The following is a 21339-nucleotide window of genomic DNA, read 5'->3' as shown; positions in this document are numbered from 1 at the left end:
TTCGAACTGATCAACACATTTCTGAAAATTAGTAGTGATAACACAGTATAAATCATAGTTGACTTAAGCAGGATGTGTTGATTTAGGTTTTTCCCCATTAAATTTAATATTTTGACAACCATGGGAATAATAAATGTCAAGTGACCAGGGTAGCAGAGTTATCCATGTTGCACTGTACTATACTTATTAACTTCTTTTTTTATAGGAAAAAATTAAATGAGATGAAGTTAATTCAAAATGTCTAATCAAAAATGTTATTGAAAAATTCTTCACACTACCCTAAGGGTCATTCCCAAACAAAGTGTACAAACCATTTCCGAGACTTTGTCTTTTTTTTTTACAAAATTTTAGTGCACTCTGATAGTAATTTTAATTTTTTTCTAGTAGTTCATTTAATTCCTCTCTTTATGAAATATTAAACTTCAAGTCATTGGCTATAATTTGAGATCAATTTTATTTTAAAAATTCAATTTTTCATTTCAAAAATGTGGAATGTATACTTTCTTTTGAGAATGACCCATAAACACCTACCTATGTGCTGAATCTACTGTTACTGAGTATTCTTATCTTTGTGAACGATGTGGGCACTCAAAAATTAACATCAGGTTACGTATACAAGATTAGTGATAGAGCTGTGACATGGGCTACCTAAAAAACAATCAGTTGTGTCAACAGCAACCACAGAAGTGGAATATATATCTGCTTCAACAGCAGTTAAAGAAAGTTAAAGTATGCCAACTCCTCAAAGGTTTTGGTGAAAGTGTTTATGGCCTTTGTATATTGATAACCAGTGTGTCATAAAACTTTCAAAAACCTCTTCATTTCATAATCAAACCAAACACATTGCAATTAAACTTGTACTGTATTATGGGATTCCAGTCAATGAGGTTAATTTCACAATCATCAGCCAGAAAAAAAAAATAATAAAAAATGCATGTACTGTATTTTGAAGTTTGTTACTTAGTATTTTGATGCAAATATGATTCCGGTTTTTTATGATTATTACAAAGCATTGTATTATAACATCATATTTTGCAGTGCAAAATCTTCTTTTTATTCTAATTTCACACACCACATTGTCAGGAAATACAAAAAAACTTCTTAGTCTATACTTATATTTCAATTTAACTCATCTGATTCTATGCAAAAAAAAAAAAAGTATACTTAGCATAGAACATTTTAAATAAAAATCAATATTTGCAGTAACAAAAGCAAGCATAAAGCTTGAACTGCCTCAATGTAGTTCATGAAACAAAATGGTTCCTATATGTAGAGAAGAAACAAAGTCAAATCAGTCAATTCAATCGATTCTTTCAGTCCAGATATTTAAAAATTATATGGAATCTGAAACTTCCTGGAATGCTGGTTTTATTAGATGCTAGCTAATGGGGAATATGGTACACATAACTGCAGTGCTTTCCTGCTTATAATTTGCAATTCGACTACTTTGATATTAAAAAAAGTTGTCAAGGTTGTCATTTGGAAAGTCAAATTTCTGTTAAATTTGTATTACCACTAGTGCAGTAACAGAGTTGTTGTAAAGTTGATCATGTTTTTTTTTCTTTCCTTCAAATAAAAAATGCTGATCCTTCTGCTCACATTCTATATAGCATCTGATACTTTTAAAAGGTTATATTTAAAAAAAATCCATAAAGATATTTTTTTCATTCCAACTTCCCTTTAAAAAATAAACAAAAAAAAAAAAACTGTGGACAATGTGGCTGTCTATTATTATCCACACTATAAGAAATCAAGATTTTTATAAAAGTGTAATTGGATTATGCACAGGAAATCGTGGTATTTAAGACATATATGAGTTCACTGACTATGAAATGAAACAGTTATTGTGATTGATTTGAGTATAATATTATGTATAAATTTATATAAATTTTATTTATTGCAAATCATTTATATTGTAATTGGCAATTATTTGCAATATATGAAATATAGTTATCGAGCAGATTTGATTTCATTCTGGATTTATGTGTTAGTTCTTATTGCAGGGTATACTCAATTTCAATATCCATCCTCAGCAGTTTCAGCTGCACCTGCAGCAACAAATGGTCCACAACCAGTCGATGATGACTATCCAAAATCTGCCTTCATCTGCTCAATCTCCTAGCCTCGGACTCACTCCAATCTCATCTGGGGCAAGTAGTAACAACAGTGCAACAGGAAATCACAATCCAGACTCTAACCTGAGTGCTGCTAGTTACGGTTCTCAACCTAGTGATAAAGAAATGGATGTAAGTTTTCTTGCTTTTTTTTTATGAAAACAGATGTTGTCGTAGGATGTTATATAAATATTGTTGTAGTGGGATGGATAGTTGATAATCCGATTATGTAATGTTATGACCAACACAGTATTAAACATGATGTTAAATGTGTGCTAGAAGTAGTTCAAGCAAACTTGGTTTTGTTTGAAATTTATATATTTTTAATTCTTTCTACATCTGCACTGAGACAGATTAGAAATGTATCTGCTCAGAATTGATTCCCTTAAAGTTGTTGAATATTTCTTGTCATACCACTGAAATCAAGTAAACCTTACTTATGTGATTTTTAGCTTTGAAATCAAGTGGTTATTGTAGCATGATTTAAAGTAGAAATTGTTTTATTAGAATCTCAAGGGCTGCACAAAAATTTTGAATGATTTAATTCATTAACACAGGAACTATGAATTGACCCCAAATTTCAACTCAATCATAGTGAAACCTGTCTTGAACAAAATCAGAAGATAGTCTCATCAGTGATTAATGATCATATCTGCACCCTTATAAAATGAAAATCTGTCTAAAACTGTGTTTATTCAGTTTGTTGATTCTTGATTGATCAAACTTTTGATTGCGCCTTTTGCGAAATGATTTTATACAATTTTCTATAATTGTTTATTATCTGTGCCCGTTGCACTTTGACCGATTGATTTGACTCTGCGAGTTATATAATATTAATTACAGTGCACTATATTATGCAATATTTGACATTTCAATAAATTTCTGTTTTGTCGGAGATGCCCTGGTCTCCCACTGGGGGGAGTGCTTAACGTTTATTCTTGGGACAGAGCCTGGGTGTCTCTTGCAATTTCTCCAGTTTCTTGATGTTACAATTTGTACAGGTTTAACTGTATTAACATTCACATAAGATTCATAACTGATCTTACCTGCTATATTATTTTACTGTTCTAGAATTTGCATCACAGTAGAATCTCTCAACTGTGATCAAAGCCAGATTTAGGGAAATGCATCTAGTTCTCAATTTTTTAATCAAGGATATCTACTTTCATTTTTGTATTAGATTTTGTTTTCCAATATTTTCCATTCTTTTTGTGATGATGAAGGGGTTTCAGATTTGAATTAAAAATTGCGAGATTGTTTCGTACTGATGAGCCATTTCTGAAACAGCTCACTAGTCATCCACGCTCTTTTGTTAGACTCATGCAGCCTTCATAATCTTTTTATGAATTCAAGTCATCTTGTTTTGTTGCTTTTCCTATCCTAAACATCTGTAATTTTTTTTGAACCGGGTTGACAATAAATCCAACAGAAAAAAAGCAAATCCAAACATTTTGGCATATAATAGGTGTGTTTTCTAAGGAAGAAGTAATCTGCACTTCTAAAAATTCAAAACCAACTATTATAGCCACAGGCCCTTATTAAAACTAGCTTGACAGTCCTGCATATGTTGCTCAACAGACCAAATGATGGTACAGTTATTTGTGCCAGATGCTTTGGTGGAGAAAAGCAGCCACCAGTGTGCCTAATGTGTATCAGAACTTTTGCCCTTTTCTGTTAATTTATTTTTTAAGAATTTGTTCTAAGCAAAATCTTTCCATATTAATCATGATTCTTTCCCCCCCCCCTCCTTTAGCTATGAATCATCCAAAACATTAAAAAAATTTTGATGTCCCTCCCTTCCCTGGTCTGGCACGTGGACAATAAAGCTAGCTTCCCTGGCTGTGGTCTTGTTAGTGAATCGCCAAAGATGTCTGCCCCTGATGTAGGTGGAACGGTAGGATGTAAATGTCCTGGACCTTGGCATAACAACTAGAAAGCTGCATATAATTTGTGAGGCTACATGTTGAGATTTTAAAATACACAGGTTTTGTTTTTTAATTTCGATTTTTTTTTTTTTTTCCCCTGCAGACACCTGAAAAACATAGGACCACTGGTTCTGAAAGAAAACGTAGAAAAAAAGATGAAACAAGTAAGTTGACTCATTCAACACACACTTGGTTTGAAAAATCTGTGTAGTTCCATATGTGTATATGCAAATATTCCTCCAAGCATAAGATCTGATGTCACATTGGATAATTCTATTCTTTTCTTTTTAGATAAAGCGATTTCACATCGAGAATCGCTTGCGAGTAGCCAAGCTTTCAGTGTTTCACTTCTCCTTCCAAAAAGGAATAGAATTCTCCGAAGTGACATGGCATAGCCAAGTCTTATGCTTATACTCTTAGGCAGACCAAATTTGAATGAGACCGAACACATCTAGTCATTTTCAGCCAAATATTGGCAATTTTTACCAAATGAAGTAATGCATTTTGATACTGCTGTATTCAGCATTCAGTTACAAAATTTGAAACTTGAGACAATAAGTTTCCCTACGCCTCTGGAAATTATATTAAATTGCTATTGGATCATCCCATCCTATTACTTTACAAGAAAAAGAAATTTATCATTTTTTATGTAGTTTAATCAATTACATTTTAAATTTTCATGTTATACTTTCATTGGATCTGTAAATGCTAATAAATGTTATCTACTCCATGAGTAAATTTTTGGGTAAATTTTGTCTTTCATGGTATCCTTAAAAATTAACTTCATACCGCAAAAATAATATATATTATTTTGAAGTTGCACATGTGTAACTGTGTAATTTCTGTGGATTATTACAGCTGTTAAACTCTTGAAATTCATCAAAAGAGCTCTTGATTGTCTATGCATTATTGTAAATTTCATTTTTTTTTTTTTTTTTTTTTTTTTTTTTTTTTTTTTTTTTTTTTTTTTTTTGTAGCACCAAAAAGCAGCAGGGAAAATGCCAAGAAAATAACAGAATATTTAAAGGTGAGTAATTCTTTTATTTATTGTGTTTGAAACTTCTTTTATTGCTTAATCTAACTAGTTATAATTTATATTGTTTCACACACACTTACTTTATTCCTCTAGATTATTTTTTTTCCATTATAGTTCAAAACACCTTATGGTTACGTGCATGTGTGTGTTGCAATCTATATTTAATCTATTGTAGTCATGATAGATTGCAGAAATGAAAGAAGGGGGAAGATACAATCACTATTTCAAGAATGTAACAGCTGTACATAAGCTATACTATTAAGAATGTACAGAATGAAACCAACTTCTCCCCCCTCTGAAATCTAAATTTCTATAATTCTTGATTATTTGGAACCTGATAATCATTTGTTGTTTTGTTCTCACTTGGTATTGGAAACAATGATTATACAATGATGTCTCACTTATGCATCTGTGCGAGGAAAGAAGAAAAAAGTACATAATGAGAGAGAGAGAAGACGTATAAGTGAAAATCGGGAAAAATGCACTTGCAAAATATCTATGATATCACAAGAGAGAGAAAATTGATAAAATGCAAGTACATTAAAATAAAATATAGATATTGGCTTTATCTTCAAAACATAGAATAGGATTTCTCCATCAAAATCATATGCAGTAACTTATAACTTGAATTGAACCGATTTTGTTGCCGTCTATTCTGGGAAGCTGTCTTTTCAATTTCTGCAATTGGCTGTACAATTGAAGAGTTTGTAATTCTTTGTGAGCTTTTGTAAAGGTCTGAAATTTTTATATTATCCTTCACATTCATCTTCATTGTTATAATGTGCATTTCTATTGCGATGTTTTGTAGTTTTCCTAACCCAGTTATCATATCAAACTTTCATTCATTTTGAATGGAATTGATAACTGCTTTTATTTATTTATTTAGGTATGGGAAATGTTAGCAAAGCTAATTAGTTAGCAAGCTGGAATGTTTAGTCAAACATTAAATATAGTCTCTTGCAGGGCTCTCACCTGTTTTACTTTTCCTACTTTTTGGTATAATGTCCTGGTTTTGCCCTACTTTTATACCAAATCCTATCAACAAAATTTGTGTAATTGGTTTCAGTTGAGCAGGAAATTATAGATATATTGCTAAGTATTACAAATGTTATAAATTGCAATTAATGATTCTGCCAAAGCAGAAATTGTATCGTTTTCAAGATTATTTGGCAGGGGGTGTATGTGTACCATTTGATTTATCAATTTTTCATTTAACTTTGTTTTGAGGGTTCAACAAGTAGCAGTCATTAAAAACTTCTTTCTGGACGGAGAAAATATTTTTGTATTTACTACTTCATGGTCTTGGACAGTAACTAATATTTTTTATTCAAAATTATAATTCACGTTTGGTGTATAGGTGAAACAATAGTTTGCATTTCAAAGCAGTTGGATACATAGTTCAATCGAAACGAAATATCAGTTGAAATCCCTAGCATCTGTGAAGAGGTATGGTTGAATAATTATACTCATAAGCGCCACTGGACGAGGTGGTGATGATGGGCACTGGAGTTTCACCAATAGATGTACAGAGTGTAAAAGAACCTCAATATGGAACCCATTCAGATTGATAGCCTGTTAATTATATACTGGGATATAACCCAAAGAGAAGAAAGAGTATGCTTTTTGGCACAAAAAAAATCCAATTCAGTTATACATAAAAGCTTCTTTGATAATCTAAGCGAAGAAAACCAAGTTTTCAATGCGGAAAAAATGTTCTGTGACTCATAATTGCAAAGTACTTTTCAAAATGAGTTGCATGAATGAAAAAAAGAAATAGCATTATTTTTTTATTCTATGGCTGAAAGCGCAGAAAATCATCTTATAACTGAGAGAAACATGTAAATGAGAGGGTGTATACGTGAGAGATCGCTGCAATAATATAAGTTAGTTACTGCACCAACTTTAACCTGTGTGGGCTCAAATCCCACCTGGGGCATAGTCCAGCCATTCAAAATGGTCTCTGAATTGTAGGTTCCATCATTTTGGGGGGTCAAGGTGGCCCCTCCCCACTTCAAAAACTGCAATAGAAATAAACAAATAACGTGAAAAAGGCCATATACAAGGTATAAAAAAAATCATGATTTTTTTAAATAAAAAGATCAAATTTTTTTATTTAAATCTGATTTTTTTTTAATTGAAATTAACTGACTGTTTAATAATTAAAACAAATCTTGTTAATCGTGAACAATGCATATTTTTACATCACCTACCTGACTTTTTCACCAAATCTCTCAAATTTTGTTCAGCATTAACGAATGAACTACAAACAAACTACAAGCAAAAAATATGAACACCAAAAAATCTGTTTATGCTATGTAAAAAGTCGTTGAGCCCAAATTAACTTCATGGATCAACATTTTTCTTGTAGAGAAAAGTGTCATTATTCATGACCCTCCCCCCATCAAAGTGAATGAGTGGTGGCAACTCAATATCACACATATGGTGCAGGTATTTCAATTCACTTGACGTACAGCCAAAGGGCCATTCAGCATCAAGTAAATAAAAAAAAATTTATTGACAAGATTGTTTCTTGCACAATTGGTGGATGTGTTTCCGACTTGCATGATGTTGCTTAATAGTTGACATCTAGCAATTAGGGCATAGAATTCAAGGCTTTATACAAAAAAAATAATTCCTCAGTTTTTCAATCAAGAGAACCCTAGTGCCACACTTTGTAATGCATTGTAAATACTTAGTGCAATTTAGCTTATGGGATAAGTCCAGTGGCAAAGTTCTGGCATTCATTCAGTGCAGTTTAGCTAAGTTCAACCAACACCATCTATAGAACAAGGCCTCCTCACGAAGCTTGTGACGTCAATGAAGAAGGCCATTTCTCCTATTGCCATAATGTATATATTGCAAAAAGGTAAAGATATCGCATGCATCGGCTTGCTATATCCTATGGCGATAGGTAAAATGGCCTTCTTCTGGGATGTCACGAGCTTCGTGCGGAGGCCTTGTTCTATAGGTGGTGTTGATTCAACTCCCTATATTTTTCTGCAATTTTTTCCATGCATGCACAAAATCTAAAAATGGAGCAGCTTTCTTCCTGCACTGTGTCAAGTCTATATTTACACCAAAAGATCTTCTATACTTTTATTCATGAATTTTACCACATATCAATAACATGCATACCACCATACCAGGCTACTTTTACTTCAATATCATTGAAGTTATGTAAAGAAAAACAGAATTTTGTCAATCATCAAATTTGTGTGAGCGATAGGTTAAAGATGCTTACATATAAGTATTTTCTATTCAAGCTGTGCTTTTCACAGCACGTTTTCTATAAGCAATCTGTATTTCATTTATAACCATATTTGACATATTTGAATGGTGTGATATTTCATTTGTTGATTATGAATTTTTTTCTAGCATCAAAGTCATAGTCCTAGTCGATACGCAGGGTCTAAGTCACCTACTCCTCAGAGCTATATGGTAAGTTTTTTTTTCTTTTCGTCAAATACCAATACCTCACAAAATGGCAGTTGTTGATTGATATTTTATGAAATTGTTATACAGTAAAACCTCTAAGTTGTCACAAGTTTTTGGGCGACTTAAGCCAACACCACCTATAGAAGAAGGCCTCTGCACGAAGCTCATGACATGAAGAGAAGTCTATTTTACCTATAGCCATTGGATGTAGCAGGCCGATGCATGTGATATCTTTACCTTTTTTAGCAGTACATACAATGGCTATAGGTGAAATGGCTTTCGTCAGTTGGGTCACAAGCTTCGTGCGGACGCCTTCTTGTATAGGTGGTGTTGCTTAAGCGGATGACGACTTAATTGAAATTTCTTCAGTTTTGCAAAAATTGTATAAATTTAAAATATTATAACATTTATTCAAATACAAATAAAATTACAATAATAAATTTATAAATTACAATAGAAAAAAAATGGAATTTTCTTTACTTTTTCTATTATTATGGTTCAATACACAAGTACACTTACAGCTTATACCATGGTTTTTTTTTTAATTTAGACGGATCAGAGCAAGTGTTAAAATTGTCAACTTTTTCTTCAGCATATTAATGTACATTAATTTCATAACATATTTAATTTTTGTGCTTTAAATTCTTCAGCAGTAGTTCATCGCACATAAGGTAATACCAAATTCAGCGATTTGAAGGGGCAACAGGCAGGGCAGAGCAGACATTAGAAGGCCTCTCCACTTGGGAAAAAATTTCTGTTTTTTCAACAAATATATTTTGCTCAAATTTGAATTCCCCCAAAAAGTTGAGGCTCAAAAAATCCTCCTTGCCCATGCAGAAATCAGGTCCAGCTTGAACAGTTCCTAATGCTTCAAGAACTTTTGTTTTTTCAGCCAGCAAATGAGAACCTCCTCTGTCTCACTTTCGTCCCTCAAGCTTTTCCTTTTTGACACACAAGCCTTTTATGGTCGCTTTGGAGCATATAACAATGTGTTTAATCAAGCTGTTTTTTTGCAAGGGAGCTATAGAAATCATCTGTTCCTTTCTTTCAGTTTTCAATTAGTGACGAGTTAACTGAAATTAGCAATGAGTAAACAAGGATTTGATAACATTGCTACCAAATTCTATCAACAAAATTCATGTAATTGATTTTAATTGACAAGAAATCATCAATATATTGTCAAATATTATAAATATTGTAGATTGCAATTAATGATTCTGCCAAAGCAGAAATTGTATCATTTTCAAGGTTGGGTGGGGAGTGTATGTGGACCATTTGGTTTATCAATTTTTCATTTGCTTTGTTTGAGGGTTCAACAAGTAGAGTAGTCATTAAAAATTTCTTTCTGGATAGAAAAAATAATTTTGCATTTACTTTTTCATGGTTATGGACAATAACTAACATTCGGCATTCAAAATTATAGTTCATATTTGATGTATAGGGGATTAGCGCCTATTCTAGATTTGGTGTTTCTGATGCTACCCAATAGCATTCCATTGTCTTCTGTCATGAAGAGGCATAACAATATTTACAGTGCTCAGCAAAGAGCTAGAAATGAAGGTCTTTTCATTTGTCCAAAATGACTACACTGGTATTGAACAGTGAAATGTTCCCAAATCCCTTTAAAAGAAAGATGGACAGCTCAGTAAAACTATCCGGTTCACCTTGACTTATATACATTGGATCTTGTAATTTACACATTTTGCACAGTGCTTTTGAAAGTGGTCTTAAAGGAGCAGCATCATTCTTAAAAAAACTTGAAGAATGCCAAGCCAAGAGAAGGATGCAGATAGATCTAGTACCCCAGGCACCCTAGACCAGATCTGGGTCAGATCTAAAGCTCACTGTTGGGAGAGGAATTCCCCCCCTTTTCCTGGCATTGTGGATAGGGTGACTATACATCCCACATTGCCCCATATTTTCTGGGACAGTCACGGTTTTCTCTCTGCCTCGACTTTTTTTGAAAAAAATGCCCCTGTTTTTTCAGTCTTTTGGTGAACGTTTTCTTGAATTTGTTATTTAATCTCTCAAAAACATTAATACAAGTAATTTTCAACACATTTATTAAATTCAATACTATCCTATTTACATTTCTCCCCCATTGATCCGCGCCTGGACCAGATAGAGATGCTAAATTCTTTTCAAATAATTCTAAATTACACAAGGGAGGATTATTCATGATTGCCAGACTGAAAGACTATCTAGTTGTGGTCCTGGGTGGATAGTTGGTTCAGGTTCTCAGGCTAGAGCCTGACAGTGTCCCCTTGCACAACCTTTAAGTACCTGGGGACACACTTGAAATTTTTTCGCTCTGCAGTGGGCGGCAATATTGTTCAACTAATAATTTTAATTGTTCTCATAATTTGCTATGCATTGTCGAAGAGAGACTCTGCACTTTGGAAGACTCCAATATATATACTGTGCACTGTTTTCGTCAAAAATTATTTTGTAAACACATCATTTCTGTCATTTTGCTTTGACTTGAGTCAATCTCATAGGATACATGCTATGATTATGTTGTTTGGGGGGGGTGACCCACCAAAGCAGAATGTTTAGCACTGTTCTGCGACGAGCCCCCCAGCTGACTGGAAATGTACTGTGGTAAAAATCCCCATACATGTAATAGTGTTTTTTGCACTTTTTCTTAAAATTCTTCCAAATTGTTCTGCAGTAGCTGTTCTGCAAATTCTTCTGTAATTGTTCTACAATGTATGTTGCAGCTTTTGGCACATTCTGCTTTGGGGCCCCTCCCCATCCTACTTTTTAGTCCTACTTTTTCCTATCTTTTTAATTTTTTGATTAGGAGTCCTGTAAATGGGACAGAAGAAAGTGAGATGACTTAACTGGAGTGATGATTTATTAGGGTTGACTTAGAGGATTGCATGCATTGAAATTAATTTGAATTATTCGTGGCTGCAATAAATATTTTTAAATTTAAGTGATATTTACAAAATAATTATTTTTCTAGTTCCCTTCCATTCAGCCAAGTATGAACTCTCCGTCTAATTCTCTACTTGACTACTCGAGTCTAATGGCTCCGCCTTGTGCAGCGCAAGTTGTTTATCGATCAGCACAAACAGACTTGACGATAAACAAAATCAAGGAGCTTGAAAGTAAGTCTGCTCAAGATTTGGAAATGAGGGACAACCGAATTGAAGAATTACAAAGGGTAATTATGGTTTTAATTAATTATTTCAATATCATTCTCAATAGAATTGGTTTCAGATGCATTTTCTTCATCTCTGTGCATTCATGTCAAGAATATACAGGATAAACCGTAAAGAAGTATACAGTTTCCAGGTGCTGTAAAACAGTAATGGTTGATTTCATGGACCATAACTGTGATCTGTTTGATAAAGTTTGTATCCCATTGCTGAGGTGAGTGACATAGGCAATAATAGTATGTTGCCTCACTAGCAGGACCAGACTCAGGCAGGTGTGAAGTGTGCAGGTGCACTGGGCCACCAAATTTTAGGGGCCGCAAAACAGGATAAAAATATTTTGATTACATTTTGACTTAAACGCTTTTAACAAAGCAAATAACTTACAATTCTGTCCAAGAACTCTAAAATTCATACATCGACCCCAGATTAGGGGCAGATGTAGAGCTCACTGTTCGGAGGGGTGATTTTCCCCCTTCCCCCACATTGGGGATAGGGTGACCATACATTCCACATTGCCCTATATTTTCCGAGACAGTCACTGTTTTTTTTTCTGTCCCGACTTTTTTTGAAAAAAATACCTGCTTTTTCCAGTCTTTTAGTCGAAGTTTTCTTGAATTTGTTATTTAATCAAAAACATTAATAAAAGTAATTTTCAATGAATTTATTAAATTTAATATTATCATATTCGCATTTCTCCCATTGATCTCCACCTGGACCAGATAGAGATGTTAAATTCTTTTAAAATTATTCAAAAAATTACACGAGGGAGGATTATTCATGATTGCCAGACTGAAAGACTATCTAGTTGTGGTCCTGGGTAGACAGTTGGTTCTCTAGCCTGACAAGTGTCCCCTTGCACAACCTTTAAGTGCCTGGGCAGTGTGCACAATTGTTCACTTATTGTCGAGTGGCTTTCTCAAATGTTTTTTATGACCATGAGATAGTAATTTAATGTTCATTATGGGTGCAAATGTGAGCCTGGCATGCATCATGGTTACTGAAGAGTTTCAAAACTTCATTTTAAAGGGCTGCAAAGCTCTTTTCACACCGGGCCACAAAATACTTAAGCCTGCCAATTTGAGGGACAGTTGTCATTTCTCCTTAGCAGAGAGTTCATAATTTGCATTATGTGTTACTTGCTAATGTATCATGTTTGAAAATTTGTTTCTGTTAGAGCTGACTTGCCCATATACTTGTATGTTTAATGTTATCTTCCATTTCCATCACACAGGCTTGAATTATTTTGAAAATACTTTGTTCCAGGCTAATGAAGAACTGAAGAGGCAGCTACAAGCTCAGCAAAAACTGATAGAAAAAAATGAAGAGCAAATTGAAAAATGCCGAGATGTTACTAAGCAGCTACTGATAGAAAAGGTCATTATCTTTAGAGTATCTTTGGGAAATAATGTAGCTTAATCAAACTTGATTTTTTTTATGTGTACTCACTATATATGCATGTGATCTCTCTAAATTTATTTGCCATTAAATGTGCCAATGTCTTGGGGGGGGGGGGCAGGAAGAGAAAATTACATATGGGTGAAATAAGAACTTGCATATTTACAGCATGAATATAAATCAAGGGCTCACAGAAGACTTCTAATGCAGTGTAAACCCTCTTAACTGTCACCCCGCAGATACTGTCAGCCTTCTTTTGCCCAGTCAAATAATACTTTCCCAGAAAAAACCTTATTTATATAAATAATATATTTTGAACCCTTGTTAAACACTCGCCCTTTCAGACACCATTCACTATTTTCATCATTCATTCCTTTGGATAAAAACACCTGAACAGACGCTATTTGAATATTCCTCATGTGGATTTCTCGTAATAAAGCTATTGCCTATATAGATTCAAGAATTAATTTGTAGCACTTGCAGTGCATTCAAATCCAGAGGCTTATTCACTAAATGATTCCTACTGAAGAACTTAAAAAAAATTATTTTTGTATGTTCTTATTTTTTCATTACAGTTAAAAAATATATATTTTAATTAGAATTGTTATAAAAGGAAAATTTAAACACTGGTCAACAATTTTTATCCTGAATCTAAATATGAATGTAAAAAATATCCGCTGTGTACAATTTTTTCTGTATGCATGAGTCGTGTTTTTCATAGTGTATACGTATTTAAAAAATATCTTGAAAATGGAAATAATTGGCGTATTCTTAATAACAAATTATAATATATTCATTAAGATAGTTACTTGATCATATTCATACATCATTATATATGAAATAGCAAAAATAATTTTTTTCTTCATATAATATCCATTGAGTACAGATGTTATTTTACATAAAATAGAATTTATACACGTGTTTCCAGTATTTTATAGTAAAAAAAAAATTAATTTTCTCTTCTGCAAAAATCATAAGTAATCACCATTAAAAGGTTCCACCTGTCTTGATATCACCCATCTGCCTCCTCTATAGTTTGAATGTCTTGATGGAATCTTTCTCTTTGGGACATCTCTCATCACTGACTGCTCCCAGGTTATCAAGGGAAAATTTCAATTTTTTTAGGAACAGATCATCTTGAATAAGCTGTTGGTAACTATCTTTGTGGTTTCCTAAAACCCCTTCATTACATTTGTAATAGATTACCACGCAACAAGTTTAAAGTGATTTTTGTCTTCACTCTGTAGTTTTTTTTTTTGAGGACCTATAAACACTTCTTTTAGTTTTGTCTCATTTTATATTGGAAATTTTTTCTTTCAGGTCCATGAAACCTGGGCCATATTTGTCTATAGCCTTTATAGTTTTTTCCATCAACCTCAGGGGCATATGTGGGATCGACTTAGGAGGGGATCATAAAAAATTAGGAAGGCAGACCTGCCAACTCTCCAGATTTTTCATCCTTCCTCCCACTCTCCAGATTTGTTAAAATTTCTCCGGATTTTTGCAGAAAGTTTTTAATTGTTTCCTCCGATTAAATATGTCTTCAGAAAGAAAATTTAAAACTTTAAGCTATATAAAGCGAAATATAAAGCTTTTAAGAGTTCATATATACCCAAGATTATCAATCACTTATAGCATCCACGAAAGGAAACTTATATTTCCCCCATACTCCCCCCCCCCCCCGTATTTCTCTGATCAGCCCCAATTTAATATAAAATGATGGTACCAACACATATTGGGAACATTAATGCATCTGTGGCATTGACTTAGCTCTACTTTTTGACTAAAGGGTTGTATAAACATAAAACATTTTTTTCCCTCTCAATAAAAAAATGGAAAATTTGGTTGCATTGAGAGATAGAATTAGTGTTGTTATTCCCAAAATTTTAGATAGTAAAAAACAAATATGATTATCTAGTTTCATTTCACACGTATAGCTTAAATATGTACATTTTGAAAAATACAGGGTGATTCAGAAAAGATGAGAAAAACTTTAAGAGGTGATAGTATGCACCAGTACAAACAATTGTCATCAAAGAATGCAGTCTAACATGAAACGTAAACACGCTAGCGCATTTTGAAATGGCTGCTCTGCAAACCTTAAAACGACATTCCTGTCGTTATTTACAACATTTTTCTTGACATCTGCTTAAATCAACATGTTTTTCTATCCCATTGGAGTGTCGAGTTATTAATGTGTCGCGGTACTAATTTACGCATATATGAAAATACTTTCCAAAATTGTATCTCTTTCTTTGAAATTTCAGAATTTCTTTGAATTGTCTTAAAGTTCCATGCATGAATCAATTTATTTTGTTTGCTATTTCCATTACCATAATAAAAAAATTTCAGAGACCAGCTATATAGTAAAACTCTTCTTAATGGGACCCCTCTCACCTTTCTTCTATGGACAAATAATAATTTTCCTTGTATAATAAAAGTATGCATTTCAAACCTCTGATTAACAGTCACTTTCAGACCTGCCAACTCTCCCGCTTTAGGCGGGAGACTCCGGATTTTTCATCCTTCCTCCCGCTCTCCGGATTTGTTAAAATTTCACCAGATTTTGGCAGAAAATTAGATTTTACGCGAACTTTCGCATTGCCCTGGCGTCAATGATTACCGTCGTCGTTAGGGGAAACACCCATAGAGGACAGCCGTGGTCATTTCCATCGAGCAGACTTAAAAAAAGTCTGTGACCGCATTTAAGCAACTGGCAAAAACGCGACCTTGTTTCCGTAGCGTTTATCGGCAATCATTTATCAGGGGGGGAAGCCCTTGATTACCAAAATTCCTGTATAATCGTTATTGTATTCCATTAACAGCCATGCGGTAAACACGTTTCTTCGTCGGCAGCTTTGTATAATTTGAGTTTTTTTAAATTGTTTTTTCCGATTAAACGTGTTCAGAAAGACTTCTATAGCTAAAAAACTTTAATCTATAATAAAGCTAAAATATAAAGCTTATAAGAGTTCATATACCCAAGATAGAATCACTGATAGCATTCACGAAAGGAAACACATATTTTATGAACAGTATGTCGATGTGATTTCTCTATTCTGCACGGAAAGACTGACATGGAATTATATTCTGCTCAGAGGCAATCAGAACTTGCCTTGGGGGGGGGGGGGAGCCGGCAATGTAACTTTTTCTTAATTGATTAAAAAAAAAATCATTTTTTTTTATCGAGTCTGTGAGTGCCGGGGGGGGGGGGTCCCCCTTGGGAGAATTTCTGGATTTCAAAAGTTGGCACGTCTGTATTTTTTTTTCAGTGATTAATTTTTTTTGTTCTGCTGGTGTCCACGAAAAAGGGGTTACTGTAATAAAAATGAAAGAGTTATAAAAAATAACTTTTTTTAAAACAGATAGCTATCATTAGTTTGCTGTAATCCAGCATATATCAGACCGATTATTGGAAGATCTTCGCAAAAACAATGCATTCAAATTATTTAAACTGTACACCAGATTTTTATTAACTAAGTGCCATATAAAGCCAAAAATGAACTGAACTTTTTATATGTAAATTTAGAATATTGTATATTTTATAAATTTACTGAAATGAGTTTGAATAATGAATCTGTACTTTTCTTTCCCATAACAAAAAAAACAATCATACTTGGTAACTGTATTATTACATCAGAGTAAAAAAACGGGTTGCATGGGGGAAGAGCAAATTCCTCAGCAGGGTCAACCAATTTCCCCCTTTCTCAAGCTTTTTAATTAACCATATTTATTTGAATGAGAGTTAATATTTCGACTGCAATGATATTGCACACACAAGCAGTGCCATCTTAATGCAAGGGCCCATTCAGCACGGGGGTCCTAAAGGGAAGGGGGCCGCACAAAAATGAGAGCCAGTTCAATTTTGACCCAGACTGTACTGAATAGATGCAATGGGTGGGGTTACAATACAGAATATTGTTTGGTATTGCTTCCTACAGCAGGCGTATGCAGAGACATTTGGTGACGTTTTCCATTTCCCTACATCTGCAAGGAGCCAACAACCCTCATAGATAAGGTATTTATAAAGGGACATATAGTATATATAGTCCGTTAAGGAGACACACAGCGTGTGCTGTTTTTTTTGTTTTTTTTTTGTCTTACCTTTACAATATCAATTTCAGCTTCGATTCTTAGACCACGATTTATCATAATTTGCTGATTTATATGCTTGTAGTCAGACTTGTTATTCTGTTATACAAATTTATATAGATATATATATATATTTAAAATTCCAGATGCACACCCCATCTTTCGGCAATGCTTCAATATCTCCTTGAGATGGGAAGCAGTTTGTGTTTGGTCCTTCAATATTCAGTGAATAAAGACATGTATTGATCAGTGTGGCTTTGACAGAAATGAATATGCCAGTCAATGGCCTCTACATTATATTAACTAACTAACTAATTCTTTTTTGTATGATGAATAAATGCTCATAAGATAATTTTCAGAACCAACCAACAATGCTGCACTGGAAGAAATGTCAACAAAAACATAAGTTCAGTGACATGAGGATGATGCCTCTTGATATAAGGATAATTCATCTAAAACAATATTTTTCCTTCTTGGTCGGTAGAATTTTGTTGTATTGAGATTTCACTGTATAATTTCCTTATTTCACATCTCATTGTTGAATTTCTCAATTACAGTCGAATCCCATTATAACGAATGCCAAGAGACCGGAGAAATCACTTCGTTAAAATGAAATTTCATTATAAAGGAATTCCAGGTTACCTAGCATTGTTCCTATGTAAACTTATTTAGGGATTAAAAAAGTGTTTGCTAAAACGAGATTTTTGCTATAACGATATTCGTTAAAATGGGATTCGACTGTATCTTCTATTTTTATTGATGTCATGTCATCTAAAGTATTTGTTATTCCATGGGTTATTAAAAACCTTTGATTTTGCAGTCTGTGATGGAAAAGAAAGCTATTCGTCAGAAGTCAATGCAAAATAGGTTACGACTAGGGCAATTTGTAAATCAAAGGCAAGGTGCTACATTCGCTGAAAACTGGGTAGATGGTTATGCCTTTACAGAACTAATAAAGTACGTTATTTTCAACATTAATTATTGAAAAAATATTATTAGAATTTTCAGTTCTATTTTTCCTTCTTTAAACCACTCCCATTGCAAATTTGTTTATTAGCTGAATTAATTAATTTAATAAATTAATTATCTAAAATTAATTAATTTTTATGATGAGAAAAATATGGACCATTAACTATTTGTGCAGTATAGGTGTTAATAAGTAGTATATTTTTAAACACTTATCTGATGTTTGTTGTAACACAATGATCCAATATTGTTTCAACATTTTGAAGGCGTAATTTTCTGACATTATCTCAAAGCATTTATTTGGTTCAAGTTGAATTGATATCATTTTATGTTATTTTTAGAGGCATGAAAATAGTTTAAAATTATATCAAACAAAATGCAGTTAACTCTTGTGAAGGATTTGCTTCATTTTTTTTTTAATTGTGATAATATAAGAAAGCCAAAGACCAAAATTAATAAATTTATTGCAAATTAAATTGTTCGGGAGGAAGTCGAATTTATTTCAAGCTGTATATAATTTTCATTGGTGCCTACATAACTATGCACTTTAAGACCCATGGGTGAAATGTGGTGCACGTTCAACTTGAATTATTATCACATACTGGTTATAATGAGAAATGGATATAATACTGGGTATAATGGTCCTGTCTGACTTCATTATACCCATGCTCATCTGCAATTCATATATTGTTTTGGGACCAAACGATTATTATAATGATTGTGGACAACAAGCATTATCCCTGTTTATTATAATAACCAGAGATTCTATTTTAAAAAATACTTCCACTGGAACATACATTTTCTGCAATTAATTATAAAATGTAGATTATCTATTATTGAGCTTCATAAATTAAATTGCTTGCACGTCTCTGTGTCATTCAGTTTTGATATTTTTTCCATGTTCAGAGTCATGAGATCATTTTTCTACATATTTTCTTTCAAATTTAATCAAATAATTCTTTTTATAGAACGGTGAAATTTCTTTTGAAAATATGTCATTTGAGCTATTTACTCTCTCCAGCCATAACATATTCATGCTTTCGTCAAATTCCTACTTGATCGTGTTTTCAACTCTTAATGAATTAAATAAATGGACTTGTGGGTATTTACTCATACATGACTTTATCATTTCAGAAAACAAGAGCAAATAGCTCAAGAAAGGGAAGAAATAGAAAAACAACGCAAGTTACTTGCAAAAAGAAAGCCAAATGCCAATCACCAGAAAGGAAGAGGAGCAAATAATTATGCTATAGCCAATGGAGAATTCAGCAGACCCGATGCCAGAGAGTGAGTAATTTATGATATACATGGGAGAAAGGGAAATTTTTAAAGCAAATCTGAAGTTGTTCAGTTAAAAACTTCTTTTTTTTTTCATGCTCGCTATAATATTATTTATAAATTTGTTTGTGTAGCATGCTCAGCTGGTCTGAGTTCTATGAACAAGAGGAAATTCTGAAGTTGCGGCAAAGTGCTTTGAAAAAAGAAGACACAGATTTACAATTAGAGTTAGAAAAATTAGAACGGGAAAGGAATTTACATATCCGAGAACTAAAGAGGATACACAATGAGGACCAGTCTAGGTAAATTATTTGATCTTATGAGAAAAAAAATGGCTATTTTCCATATTAGTTTTAAATTGTTAAATTCTAAAATAAAAAATTGCACTTGATGTAATAGTTTATGATAGTATGCTATTGATGAAAATCTTTGAATGTGTTTCATTAGTTTCAAAGGAATCTCTTTCCTTGATTTGCACAGTAACTCTTTCAAGTTTGAACCTCTAAAGTTACAAACAAAAATACTATGGGCAAATATTGATGAATATATAATTGTTGATATAATATACTTGATGAATAAGTATATCAAATTACTCATATTTTTGACAATGTTTGGAAAAAATGTTCCTGGTTCATCTGATTAGGTTGTAAAACTTGTTATAAAACTGTCTCATATTTAAATTGATTAGCATTGTTAAGATTACTTTCTTTGACAAGATAAAATGACCAGTGAAGGTCTGCAAAATGGTAGAACAAAAAAATAAGGACTAATAGATAATAGCTATAGTTTTATGGGATGTGATGATGCTACTGATGCCATACCAACAATTATTATAGAATTATATGCTCATTCAAACAATTAATGAAAAATTTATTGATGCATTTATATTATATATGTTTTTGTACATACAATGTACAAAACATTTAATGTTTCTATGGTAATGTAATTTTAATATTTGCCAATAAATGCTATATTTGACCTGCAAGTGGGTTATACGCTATACTCCATTTCACAGTTCCGACTTATAAAAAAATTTATTCTATATTGAAGTAATCTAAAGAAGACTATAGAAATCAATGGCTATTTCATGGTGGTCTTGAAGTAGAGTGTATACGAGGAGTTATTGGGTTTTTAAAATTTGTACTATGATTACTTTGTCTTATTCATGTCTGTATTTGTCAAATAATATTTGTATTTTAATAAATGTTATGCTATGTTCATCCACAATTATTAAAAATCTGTAGTTTTTGACTAATTGGGGGAAAGTTCAACATTCAAGTATCGCATATTTAGTTATATGTTGAATTTTAAAAAAAAAGCCAAGAATCTTATGTGTAATATTTTTCCCCAGGTTTAATAACCATCCTGTACTAAATGATAGATATCTGCTTCTATCTCTACTTGGTAAAGGTGGCTTTAGCGAAGTTCATAAGGTAAAACCTAGGCTTTAATTTCATCTTGAAAAATTTACTTAGTATTGTTTTAAAATTTTATACTGAAATATGCATAGTAATCAACTTCAATTTTCAAAGTGAAAAATAATAGTTCCTTATAAGAGTTAGATGTTCCAAGTTCATTGTGTGTTTCTATTAACAATAATTATGTTGATGCTATGATTTACCTTGCACCTATATGGTTTTTATAATAATATTCTTTCTTTTTCTGTTCATAAGGCATTTGACCTGAAAGAATCGCGTTATGTAGCCTGTAAAGCCCATCAATTAAATAAAGATTGGAAAGATGACAAAAAAGCCAATTATATAAAGTATGTTTTAAATTATCTCAAGCTCTAAAATACCAATATTTATATTTTATTGTTCTCTTTTGCATTAAAATAGTGAATGTTATTTAATTCAGATACTTTGTGTTGATAGGAAAATGGTTAGTATATTATGGCCATGGTGTTTACAGTATGTCTTTTAAGTGATTGGGTA

General features: G+C 32.7%; 1 protein-coding gene across 5 annotated transcripts in view; it reads left to right on the top strand.

Moving 5' to 3' along the window:
* Nucleotides 1-21339, top strand: part of LOC149088726 (serine/threonine-protein kinase tousled-like 2) — a 121556-nt gene that overhangs the window by 73459 nt on the left and 26758 nt on the right. For 3 of the 5 annotated variants that reach the window (XM_089249366.1, XM_089249340.1, XM_089249358.1), the window contains 11 exons: nt 2004-2246; nt 4143-4203; nt 5017-5066; nt 8451-8513; nt 11479-11679; nt 12938-13048; nt 17982-18118; nt 19262-19414; nt 19540-19707; nt 20757-20838; nt 21079-21170. In XM_089249366.1, coding sequence (XP_089105492.1) covers nt 2004-2246; nt 4143-4203; nt 5017-5066; nt 8451-8513; nt 11479-11679; nt 12938-13048; nt 17982-18118; nt 19262-19414; nt 19540-19707; nt 20757-20838; nt 21079-21170 — 1361 coding nt within the window. Of the gene's footprint in view, nt 1-1991; nt 2247-4142; nt 4204-5016; nt 5067-8450; nt 8514-11478; nt 11680-12937; nt 13049-17981; nt 18119-19261; nt 19415-19539; nt 19708-20756; nt 20839-21078; nt 21171-21339 lie in introns of all 5 variants that reach the window. The other 2 variants (XM_089249349.1, XM_089249375.1) reach the window with 1 other exon arrangement.

Source organism: Pholcus phalangioides, unplaced genomic scaffold, assembly GCF_987345545.1.
Source record: "Pholcus phalangioides strain wild (caught in Gottingen) unplaced genomic scaffold, Ppha-v1.0 ptg000003l_1, whole genome shotgun sequence".
Classification (NCBI taxonomy): Eukaryota; Metazoa; Arthropoda; class Arachnida; order Araneae; family Pholcidae; genus Pholcus; species Pholcus phalangioides.
This window is presented reverse-complemented; position numbering and strand designations above follow the sequence as displayed.